Here is a 13,419-nt window from a genome sequence, read left to right on the forward strand (position 1 = left end):
GCTACCAGTAGTTTGTCGGGTAAGTGGGTTTATTAGCATTCTATGGACGAGCGGCACAGGATGAAAACTCAATTGGACATCCAAGATAGCATCGAGCAAGTTTCGAGTGTTTGCATTGCTCCTCCGAGGGTCGGTTATTGCAATGAGGGCCGCGCTCACTTCGCTAAGATCAACTTTTTAGCGAAACTTTGTCTAGTCCGGCTATATATACTGTTTGTTTACGTTGTTTAGATGCGAAAACTATTTTTTCGGATGAAATGTGCACTAAAATGCGACGCCTATTGTTTGCCGTATTTTTGTTTGGAAAAACTTCCGTTGCATACGTATGGAAGTTTTATACGTGCAACGCAGATTTCAGTGTCCGGTAGCTTCCGCAGCGTTTTGCATTCCATTTGCGCATCCCGTGCTGGCCTATTTATAGGGTCGGTGGTTGTTCCGATACAAATCAGGAATCAAAATTCGATATGCGGAGGTGATTCGCAAACAGCGTTGTTGTTTTGCTCGTTTCGTCCCGTGTGCGAGTGAAATTTCCGCTAAAATCCAATAAACCCGTGCTCCAACGTGTTGTGTTTTGAACCGTTTTGCACTATTCTCGCCGGAAATTTGAATTTTTTGCAGATAGCAACGTATAATGATACCTATTAATGGTTTTAGCCTTGTCTTATATTGTTTTTCTGTTTTGTTCTAGTTTTGCAATAGTTATTTTTAGAACAGTGCTAGCTTGGGGATTAAAGTTAAACAGTCTTAGCTGCAGAAACTGTGTCTCGGCGTAAGATCTCCGCGATACTTTGACCTGCTTTCATGAATTGACTCTTACATTTCCAGCGTTGCAAAATAGGCATCTAATTGGCTCTGTCGCTTTCTTTCGCTATTTAACTGCAAATAAAACGACTGGCATGAAAATGTTGTCGTATTTTTCTTTGGTGTAGGTAGCTAGCGTAATAGTGTCGCCACAGAGCGGTCTGTTTCGCAGGTAGGACCTAAAACTGCCTGTAAATTTCCGGTACGGCGACACATACTCGTAAAAGCCTCACTTTGTATGGTACGCCAGCACTTCCCTTCATGTAGTTACAAATTATTTCAGCCGGTGTACACAGAAAGGGCGTAGCGGGTAGTCGTACAAAAACGCGTCGCGCCGAGTGCCGGCTGCGATAGGTATGCAAATCGCATAATTGTGGTCCCCAACCGTTGATGGAAAAATTGCGGCGAAGAGTGCGTCCGCGCGGAACGGTGGGCCCGTAGCCTGTGCTAACGGTTTTAATTATGGACCCGTGTAAATTGACTGTGGGCGTGTTTGTAATAGGCTTTTGTGTTCAACATTAGGTGTTTTTTGGATAGTTTTTTTCGTGTAGTTTTTTTAAGGGTTGCAAAATAATCATACCTACATCTTTTAATCTGAAAAACTACCTTTAAAATTACTTTGTGTATTTCAAATCTGCTATCTCAACTGGCATCGAGCCACTCTTGTGTCGCAGGCCAGTTTAGTAAGCATACCATAATATTCTATTACTTAATAAAAGTAGGCTGCAATAGGCTTTAAAGCGCACATTCCGCGGCCCTCGAGCCATTAGCTAAACAGCTTAATCCTGCGCATCCGAGAGGACGCTAATAGATCCGCAACAATTTGAGACCAATAACACATGCCGTTTAAAATGCTAATCCCCCAGTTGGAGGACTGTAGAGGTGGGATGCGGTATCGATATGTGTTTAGTATTGGTATATATGTGACACATTTCGAGGTGTCTTTGGTTAAGATGACATGATGTGGCACAGAAAAGATTACTTCTATAAAGTTGATAAAAGTAATGGATTGTAAAGGACCTTTAAAAATAATATTTTAAATCCTTTTATGCCTCATATATAATGTTAGAATATTCCTAACAATAAATCAAACACAAGGAAATTAAATCCACCGAACGAAGTTAATTATATCTGACACAACGGTATCCAAAATTTAAATTAGACCGGAGCAGTTATCGATACCGACACCGAGGCTCAATTCTTGGCCCATCCTTAATATAGGCTATTACTACGACCGTGCTCACGTTTATTAGTGCGGTACCCTAAAACAACCCTTTTGCTGTCCGTTATTCAAATTAGCGTTCCAAGGGTTTGTTGATTAAAAATGCGACTTATGAAGATGTAACAGTGGAAGGCTGAATATAAAGTTGAGGAATTGGGTCATGGTTGCATTTTACGCCTTGGTTTAATTTAAGTGTTGTCGTTTACAGCAATTTCTAAAAAAACAAGAGTTTCAAGACGTTTGAAATAAAACTGTGACCATAGATGCTGTAAAGGATCCGAAAAGTAGTTTTATTTAAGTAAATTAGGTGTTACACAAAGGATTTGACCAATCAGCGACAGGTATCCAAGCTACGTTTATTAATAAATTTATCTAAAAATGTACCGAGTAGGTGACAAAATAATTATACCATCTACCGGTATCTCTCTTTAATATACTAGAAATAGAATTTAGGTTCATGCAAGGAATATCAAAATCCTATGTTTAGAGACTAAATATTGATCGATCCTTTATTAATTAAGGGCATTAATGAACGAAGATATTTGGGAACTTCAAAGAAAACGGAAAGGGATTTTTTTTAGATAAAGCACGTTGTCTATGTTATCAATCTGTGAAAAAATAAGTATCGAGGTGAAACGAAACCTGAAGTTTTTAAGTAGGTAGGTATATAGATTTTTTTAAGATAAAGTATTACAAGATTAATCTAGGTTAATAAGATATAAGGTATTAAAAAGTTTACCCTAATGAACGGGAGTGAAAAATCTATCATCGCCATTACAATTTGTATTTTTTTCTTGTCAGCCAGCGTTAAGAGGATAATGTTATTAGGATCTACCTGCGATAGTGTAGACATTCGTAGATACATCAAATTAAGGATGATGTATCTACGAATGTCTACAAGAATTTACACAATTTAATTTACAATCCAAGCAATATAACTTGACAACCATAAAAAAATACAACGCCAAATTAATCCTTATATCAAAGAAAAGTTTTATTAAAAAAGTCTGTGAAACGTCAAGCTGCGTCGAATTAAAAATTTAAACTTCAAATGTCAACGTGCCAAGAGTTCTAAATTTGAAAATGCAGAATTCTTATTTACTTCTGAGGAATGCGAAGAGAATTCACGAAGTGTATTCACCTCCTTGGCTAAAATCTATTTTGTTTATTAATTAACACCAAGAATCTTATTGAAGTTTGTACAACTGGAGACCAATGTAGGACCTTAGTTTAATCAACCTACAAGTTTACGCAGTTAAATTATTACTACTCCTTTAGCAAAAACTTGAGTCAAACTCAATTACGGCACCTACAAAGCTTGTATACGCACATACATAAGTTATGTCTACCATACACCGACTGTGAGATAACTAAACCAATCATCTATTAATTAATATGGCTTGTACTCTATTGGTAATGCACGCAGTAATATTGTGGAACACATTAATATTGTATAAATGTACCTCTATACGTTATAATATTGAAATGCCTCGTGTTACTATGGTAACGAAGTATAAATCAACAGTAATTTTGCTGATTGCAAATCTAGGACGGGATAAATTATACCTACAGGCTTCAAATTTTGTGCTTGTGCTTACTGTGAGTAAAACTTAAATAAGCCTATGTGACTCTAAGTTGCTGTTAATAGGCGCGTACGCACGTACGAACACGAACATAGCGAACACAAACACCAGACCCGAACATTTGGTTCGTACGTATGGACGGCATATTCGAACACGAACGCAAACATAGTTCGAGTCGAGTTCGCGAACAACAGTCGTGAACTCTATCTTAGTAGCCATGACGGCGCCGTTGTAAGTAGTCGATTGTGAAGTAGCGGAGAATTTTTTGATGTTCGCAGTTTTGTTGCGTAACATTTATTAAAGCTCTTCGAACACCGTCCATACAGAACACACTACAAGGATCGCCGCGAACATGTTTGACGAACAGAGTGTTCGATGTTCGATAGTGGTACGCACGTGCGAACCAAGTTGTTGCATATCATGTAACGCAACAAATTTGTTCGTACGTGCGTACGCGGCTAATGACATACATTTCATGATAATGCATCTCTTAGATAGACAAACGATGCTTGATAATATGCTATAAATAAAACAAAAGGTATATGTTTTTCAGGAAATTTCTCCACTTCCACTATACCAAAGGACGTTGGAAGTCCGCAAGTCCATACATACAATAACTACTTATATTAAAGCTTCGTTGAGTCGAAACTACTGTGTACGTCCGATCGGCTTGTTACCCAACAGAATCTATTTCAGCACGAAGGCTTTATTACAAATTGTTTTGTCTCAATAAGCGTCCGTAATAGGATTCAATTTGATTGTATTATTGCGAGTGAGTAGAAATTCTTCGGGTGCTGTACCTATCAGTATCTCTGTTGTGTTGTTATTAATCATATCTCGAATATTCATTGGTTTATAATATATTATATTAATATATATTATATGAATATTCGAAATTAGAACGGTCTGTGTTGTGTGGGGTATTAATTTGAATTTTACTTCCGACTCCAGTAATTAATCGTAGGTTCTGGTGAATACTAGAATTGTCTATGCCATCGTGGTCTCTGGTAAAGTTCTCTATTTTTAGTTATGCATGAATTTTGACTCGTATTTCGTTTGTTATTTTAAATAATAAATATTTATATACCTACAATATATGCGATAGATTTTATTTTGTATTTCAGTATGTAGCAGTTTCCAAAATAGTTGTTACTTTTACTGCATATACCGCCATTGTTTTTAACGGTATTGGCGTGGCTTCTATTGCGTTCTGTCACATGCTATCGAGTGCAGTAATGCCTAAATCCAATACGCACTGATGTTCAAACGTGGTCCAACCGGTATCTACCCACTTAGCATTGTTATCGTACCTATACTAGTTAAAACCATGCTGAGTTAGCATTACTTATCCACGATTGTGTAAAAGCTTGTTCCATTAATCCGTTATTCACAATTTCATTAAATGTCACAGTAAAGCTCGCATTTCCAAAAGTTCCATTATATGAAATTCGAACAAGCATTCCACAAAGAACGCATCGATACGTAAAATAAATAAACGGACAACATCCCAAGCGAACAATCACTGGGTTCACGCGCTATTAGACATGCCACAGTTTTGCGAATATTTGCGTTTCGGCCGCGCAGATATAACCAGCCGCGGTTGACATCTGGCCACATCTAACTGTTTTGGAAGACGTAGTTCTGGTTATGTTGGACGTTTTAAACATTTTCAGTTGCGCTCGCTTCATTTGTCGCTCACAAACGGTCGGTAAATGAGTGTCGCGCATTATGCAGATTGCAGGAACGACGCACTGGAGCGACGGCCGGCGACCGGCGCGCTTCGTTTCAGCCGGAATGTTAATTGTCCGCGCACTAATAGGCAAATAATAATTTGCTGGAGATGTTCACGTTTAGACTGTTACGGTGGGGAGCGCAATTGGCATATCCACGCGTCCTTTGAATATTAACCGAGGGTTGTTACTTGTTACGTTGTTTTATACAAACAGTCCAAGTTAAGCTTTGTTAAATTGGTTGCAGTGTTCAAGCCACCGTCGCTTTATAATAGGTACATCTGTAAGCTAGATAATATCGTCCGTCTGGCGGTGATTCGATTGCCACAGAGCCCGAGGTGGACTTCTCGAGCGCACTCCCAGCCAAACACACCATAACTGAATTAATTACATAAACGGTGCGGATAAATTACATAGAGGTTGTTTACGCGCGTTATTCATTGCACGATGCGTCACAGCGTTATCAATATTTTCATCGAGATTTATTACGCGACGCCGTAATTGGTAAAGCTTTTGTACGTAATTACGTATAGTTTCGTCTGCACCGAATTTTGGCGGTGTTGGTGTCTGTAAATAATTGTCATTTTATTGAATAATTACTTACGATTATTGGCTGGCTTTGATTTAAACTTGGAGCGGTTAATTAATCCCGTCATTGTCACGCGTTGCGTTAATCTAGATCCAGTGTCTAGACGGTGTATATACATAAATCAGTTGAGTTACTATTGCGACCATTAATTATAATTACAATGGCTACGAGTACAGGCTCTAAGACAATAAATTCATAATGTATTTGTGAAGAAATAGTTCCTATTTGTCTGGAGCCGTCGTCTTTGTTTGTGGATCTCTATTGAGTGTCTTTCAGTTACAGTTCAATGGAGATTTCTGTTAGAAACTTCAATTAGAAACAAGATTACTATCTACTGTGATCTACGTAGCTTCAGTCTCTTTCTTTTTTATGATTAGAAAAGAGGACAAAATACCACGTTTTCTCGCTGACGTACTATGTTGAATACCGAAAGATAGATACTTACCAGGAAAGCATTGGACGTGATGAAGGCAGCTAGCCGTCTTCCGGCACGTAGTGGCGACATCTGTGAACAATGACACAAACTGAATTACTAAAACATATTTCAAGAGAAGACATCACGTTTTATGGTATAACCATCTTCTTACATAAGACAAAATAAGGTCACACTACATCCCTGGCAGGGGTAATAAATAAGCCTCTTATTAACCTATAGTAGTTACCGTACAAAATTTCACAATAGGTACAGTCAGCACCAAAAGTCGATGAACAGAATCAACATGACAAAACACCTGTTCACAATAAAATGCCATAAGTTATAGTCGCAACTAGGAAACAAAATAGACTGTACACCAGAAATTTATAAAAGTCGTTAAACACGAGTATTTCAAAAGTATTTGTGCACTAGTATTCCTAAAGTCGCTGTACACCATCAATCCAAATGTCGCTGAACATGATTATATCAAAAGTCACTAAACAGCAGTAAATACAAAATTAGGTTAACAAAGTATATTTTTAATGTTGCCGCGTGTTAATATACTTTTGACGCTTATGTTGTTCAGCTACTTTTGGGACAGTGCTTGCTTGACCTTAATAATGTGTGTTAACACGTTAGTATCTATTTCAATACTTATTTACAAAGCAATTATATTTTTAACCGACTTCCCAAAAAGGAGGAGGTTCTCAATTCGTCGGGATCTTTTTTTTTATTTTTTATGTATGTTCACCGATTACTCGAAGACGCCTGGACCGGTTTGCAAATTTTTTTTGTGTTTGATAGGGTTTACCTCCCAGGTGGTCCCATAATCACACGGTCAGGATCTGATGATAGAAACCCTGAGAAATCGAGGGCAACTTTCGAAAATTGTAGGAATATGCAGGGTAAAAACTTGACACTAAAGCGTATGTCTGATAACATTATGCAATGGTGAAGGTTTAGAGCTGACCTGATGATGGAGACCAGAGAAGGTCGAGGGAACTATGCAACTGAATATGTAAACTACCTCGTGTTTGGGCTTGTATTGTTCGTATTGATGAGAACTTTCCAGTTATGCGGATAGTGACAACTATGCTTGTCACTGAAAAGCTAAAAATAAAAAACTTTTTACAAAAAAATAAAACTGACTCCCAAAAACATTGTAAAACAAAAAAAAAACTATTCTTAGGTGCATTGGCCTAGAAGTCGGTGGCGAAATAAACTTAGTTACATCCATTAGACAATGTCTTCTAGGCCGATGCACCTAAGAATAGTTTTTTTTTGCTTTACAGTGTTTTTTTATTGTCAGTAATCATACTAATCTGTAATATGAAATAACATAAATATAACTCATTTAATTAACATAACGTTTTTAGAAATAACTTATTAGCTTTCGGATGAAAAAACATTTCATTCTACTGAAAATGGTCGTATGTCGCTCTGGCGCATAAATAATACTCGATATGCAGAACGTAATATAATCGATAACCGAATATCTGTTGGGTTTTGGCTCTGGTGGCCCTGGAGAGGCTGGAGAACTAATCGAGATAGGAGACTTCTGTGAAGTTCATGCTCCGTAATATGCACATTATACGGTATTATTGTGATATTTATCGATTGATGTATCTCAATAATATAAATAAACAACTATACACTTACACAACGTTTCAATTAGTTCAGACTATGACAATCATACGCTAGACTAAAATTATCACAAGTCATGTGAATAGAAATAATAAATAAAAAATTAAATGAAGGTAGGTTTTGTAAGATTCGCGAAAAGTAAATTACAAGTACCGTCGCAATAATCGCTTCGTAGATCATTATAGTTGTGTTTTACGTTTTTCATATTATAGATTAGTAAGATTACTGACAATAAAATATAATTGCTTTGCAAATAAGTATTGAAATAGATACTAACGTGTTAACACACATTATTAAGGTCAAGCAAGCACTGTCCCAAAAGTAGCTGAACAACATAAGCGTCAAAAGTATATTAACACGCGGCAACATTAAAAATATACTTTGTTAACCTAATTTTGTATTTACTGCTGTTTAGTAACTTTTGATACAATGATGTTCAGCGACATTTGGATTGATGGTGTACAGCGACTTTAGGAATACTAGTGCACAGATACTTTTGAAATACTCGAGTTTAACGACTTTTGTAAATTTCTGGTGTACAGTCTATTTTGTTTCCTAGTTGCGACTATAACTTATGGCATTTTATTGTGAACAGGTGTTTTGTCATGTTGATTCTGTTCATCGACTTTTGGTGCTGACTGTACCTAAGCAATCTAACCTATTAAACCTATTTTTAAATTCAAACTACACAATTCAATTCTTCCAACGATTCCTTCATTCTAAATTCAAATAAAACAATTGCCTGCTTTCAATTATAGGCTATTGGCAGCCTATAGGCAGGCTAGGCAGTAGGCACTAGGGGTGGTCTGCTAATCCTAGTTGAAGGGTAGCACGCGACGATTTCAATCGCACAAATTACCTACGTCGTGTTTGAGGAGCAAATACTGGGATTCGTCGCTCTCTATAATTTTCATGTTGGATACGTTAAAACGGAACGGGCTTATTATAGAGAGCGTGTGTGGCTGCTAAGTCAGCGGGTTGCTTGAGCGGTAGCGGGCGCGAGGTGGTCAAGCCAGACAGGTATGTATCACTTTTTTGTGTTGTCTGGTTAATGTAGTTATTATAAAAACAATGATTGCTTAGAATTGCATTTAAGTTCAGCCAGCAAATCGCCTAAATTTTATCTATTTTATTCTTCAATTCTGGCTTGATTTGGCTGGAGTAGATTAGCAAAGTATCCTATATTTTTGATTGATTTGTAGCAAAGAATCAAGCCGTGTTGGATAACCGATGCCAATAAAAAGCTATTCCAAACATTTATGACAGCTGATTTCTATTTTTTGCTACTTCTAATAAAATCAATTCAGTATTCCAAGGAAACAATGGCCCCAACTCTTCAGCGGATCACATTAACCAGCGGCCAGCCGACATGGCGATTCCCACTACCCACGATTATGATACACCCGTGTTTATAACAATTTCATTAAAGGCACTCACCAGTTCCCACAAGCCGGGTAAACGATCGCCAAGCTTTATTTCCTTTTTAACCTGTGATTTCTCATAGCAATTTTATAGTCTGTGCATGTTATTCCGCGAATCGCTCCGGTGTTTATGTCGTTCGTATTGTGAGCGATTTAATGCTGTAGTTATTAATAGGCGCGCTTTTCAAGTGGCCAGGAAGTCAGCGAGTTGTTTGTTTAATTGATTTTGTTTTGTTTTTTATTTGTTCGTTTGTTGGAGTTGTTTTGTTTTTAAGTACGATTGCGCTATTCTGTGTTGTTGAAGTATCATCAATGTTTATGTCAAATCAATACAGGAATATATGTAGGTGTGAAGTAGGTACCTAAGTGTAGACATATCCGATTACCGTTTGCACTTGCATCGTGCATAGTTAGAAGCGTCTCAATTCCGCTCTTCCACACCATTGCCTATCACAACCCGCAATCAGGAAATCTATACCCCACTTACACACACATATGTACGTACACATGACACCGTAGTGCAGATAATGCTATATAATTAGCAGCCGACTCCGGCATGCAGTTATTGCGCTCATTACGAGCAGGGATGACGCGCCGTAGGTCGCCACGGACCAACTATTACGCAATTCGCCAACGAACAAGTCCGTAAGTTAAACTTTTAGTTGGACGGCGGTTTGGTTGTTTGCGGCCACCACCACCGAACGCTCGTTACAACAGTGAGTGCGCGAAATTTCCTCTAAAAAGTAATTTGCTGTGTCACTGGCGGCTTCAATTTAACTAACGTATTTGTCGAAATGCAAAACAAAATGGCCGCCGTGACTGTGCGGGATTTTTGCGAAGACTTTTGTTGGTCCTTAGGAAATGGCGGAGTTAGCGTTTCACTGAGAGCTTTATTAAAGCTGTTTCGGCTGAGTTATGGTCGGTGGCGATAAAGGCGTTATGGCCAGAACGTACGAAATTAGGTGGCCATATTTTTAAAAGCGCTTGGAATTATACGGGGTTTCTATTGTACTAGAATCATACTGTAAGAGGGATTATAATCAAAATGTCCATTATTGTAGAAAATTGTAGCGTTTGGAAGAACAGTACAAAGACTTATTCTTACTGCTTAATATTCAAAAATATGCGTTACAATCTGAGGTAAGTAGCATAGTTTAGGGCACGCCACCATCGTGGCGGTAAGTCCCCTCTTTGAGGAGTGGCTCGGGAGGAGTCACGGCGCCCTCACGTACCGCATGACGCAGGTCCTCACCGGACACGGTTGTTTCGGGAGGTACCTGCACCGAATCGGTCGTGAGGAGGCGCCCGGGTGTCACCATTGTGCGGACAGCCCCGAGGACACGGTGGACCACACAGTCCAGGTGTGCCCTGCATGGGAGGGGCACCGCCGGGTTCTCGTCGAGGCTTTGGGCGGCGGCGACCTCTCGCGTCCGGCCCTGGTTCAGGCCATGGTCCGGGGCGAGAGGGAATGGGATGCCGTCGCCTCCTTCCTTAAGCGGTCATGCTCGAGAAGGAGGAGGCGGAACGCCAGAGAGTTCGCACCTCTCATCCCGGCCGCCGCGCTGGACCAGGTAGACACCATGGGCGCCGGGTGTCGCGAGATGACTCCCGGCCACCGTAGGCGTGGGTCTGTGGGCGGTGAGTTCGGGTGGCTCATCGCCCCTCTGTCTACTTAGACGACAGACCCGTGTCGACGGCGCGCGTTGTTCCACGCGCTCCTCAAAGAGATGTCAGCAACCCCAGCGGGGCCCAGCAGGGCCAAGGCCTGCCGGGGCTGCGGGTTGTTCGAAAGAGATACCGCGGCCCTGGTACACAAAAGGCCTATGACGGAACACGACGGTTTTTAGTCAGTAAGTCTGACACTCCCTCACCGCTGCTAACCCACAGCGGGAGGGGTCATTTGATGATTTTTGACGTCGGAAAAAAAAAGGTAGCATATTTTTTCAAAACATAGTAGAAAATGATCCCAACACACACTTCGAACAGTATTTCGGCTTGCAACCCCAGACATGTTCGATGACCGTCCCAGTACGTCACGGAAGTCAGGAGAGGATTACTTACCTCAGCCTGTCTGCCCACTCAGATAAACCTACCTACATCTATGTTCTATGTGTCTGAAACTAACCAAGATATTGGGCAAACACTTAACCGTAGATCAAATTGCAGGCAAAGAAAACTAAATACTAATATTTTTCTGTATTTGTTATTTTAGCGGCAACAAAAACACATCATCTGTCAACTGTCTTCCTATCATGGTTCATCAGATACGGCTGACACTGAGCGACGTCTCGGTAATAACGTCCCTTTTTACCCTTTGGGCACTGAATCCTAAAAACAAGTCTAGCATACTGAAAACTTCATTCCATCCACCGTATTTAGCCCAAACGTTTTTCCAAGTCATTCCACGAAATGATCAACATCTGTTCAGTTTCATTCCGATATCAGCTCATAAATGTAAATAGCATACAATTTACAACACAGATAAAGATATTTCGGAAAAAAAAACTAGCTCTCAAACGGGTCTCGATTCGATTCGCAAATAAAACCATACGACACAATTGTATACATTTAAAGTAGTGATTTCTGCAAAAGAAGGGTGGTTTACCCCTTCTAAGGAGATATTGTTAGATAAAGTAAACTCGTTTTCTATCGGAGAGGAGACAGTGTTTACAAAAACCCTTTTAGAGGAGGTATGCGACCTCTGAGGGCCTTTCCGAGGGTGTCCATTGCCCTGCGACCCTCGACTACTTTCTTAGTTCCCTCATAAAAGGGTTTACTGTGTTCTATTTGTTGAAGCATTGAAATAAATTGGGATTTAATGTCGAAATTCTAATTATTTAAACTGGCTATGTTTTAAATTGCATTAAATTGTAAAATTACCCCAAGTCGCAGTCAATCGGGAGAGTAGGTACCATAAAGCGTATGGAACACATCACTATATAATCATGTCAAAATATTTTGGACATGCAAAACAAAAGTCATTTTTAAGCGACAAATTAAGTGCAGTCAAGTTAATTAAAAAACTCTGTTCCGTAGAAATTTTGACGTTTTTAACAGGAATGAAATATGACATTTCATTTGATTATCACGGGTTCAGTGGCTGGCACGACGCCCAGTCTGCAGTTTGCTGTTTATACCGAATTAATATGATTAGCAACATTTGTTTGCATATAATAATCGGATTTGTTTCGTATTCCAACTGTTTGTTTTATTATTTATTGTATTTGTATCTGTCGAACGTAAATGAACCAATTAAAAGTTTGATAGGAATCAATTTCGGTTCGATTTAGTTGTTTGAAGCCTTATCGATAAATTGTTGTTTATTGATTGTTACAAATAGGTATGAGAACTATAATTAAATAAATGGTTGAAAAAAGTATATAGGTAGGTACGTATTGTAGAGTTAGGTTTTTTAAATTAGACAGTTCCTATAGAGAAAATAGTTAAATATTATCATCCTCCGAGCCTTTTCCCAACTATGTTGGGGTCGGCTTCCAGTCTAACCGGATTCAGCTGAGTACCTACCAGTGCTTTACAAGAAGCGACTGCCTATCTGACCTCCTCAACCCAGTTACCCAGGCAACCCGATACCCCTTGATTAGACTGGTGTCAGACTTACTGGCTTCTGACTACCCGTAACGACTGCCAAGGATGTTCAATGACAGCCGGGACCTACAGTTTAACGTGCCATCCGAAACACAGAAAATAGTTAAATATTATTAATAACTATTTTATATATTATTTAAATATTAGTAGAGAGTAATTAGATAGTAGGAGATAATATCTGCACTTACAGAGCTTGTCATCTTCTATCACAAAATGTAGTACATAATACTTATGTAAACGTATTGTACATCGAAGCCTAAGTTATTCACCCTGAAAGTTTTAATTAATATCCAGATATTACCTACCGATATTTCTTTCAAAACTAGTTTTCATCAATCGGGTGAACTATAGAATATTATTAATTAATACAAAGTTATATCGGGGAAGCGGTAATGCCGACGCGCTGAG

At 39.1% G+C, this 13,419-nt stretch overlaps 1 protein-coding gene across 2 annotated transcripts in view; it reads right to left on the reverse strand.

Annotated features, from left to right (window-relative positions):
• The window catches only part of LOC124645790 (leucine-rich repeat-containing protein let-4-like), a 243,403-nt gene that overhangs the window by 4,807 nt on the left and 225,177 nt on the right, over nt 1-13,419 (reverse strand). For both annotated transcript variants that reach the window (XM_047185688.1, XM_047185687.1), the window contains exon 6: nt 6,371-6,430. In XM_047185688.1, the coding sequence (XP_047041644.1) occupies nt 6,371-6,430 (60 nt within the window). The remainder of the gene's footprint in view (nt 1-6,370; nt 6,431-13,419) is intronic.

Source organism: Helicoverpa zea, chromosome 3, assembly GCF_022581195.2.
Source record: "Helicoverpa zea isolate HzStark_Cry1AcR chromosome 3, ilHelZeax1.1, whole genome shotgun sequence".
Classification (NCBI taxonomy): Eukaryota; Metazoa; Arthropoda; class Insecta; order Lepidoptera; family Noctuidae; genus Helicoverpa; species Helicoverpa zea.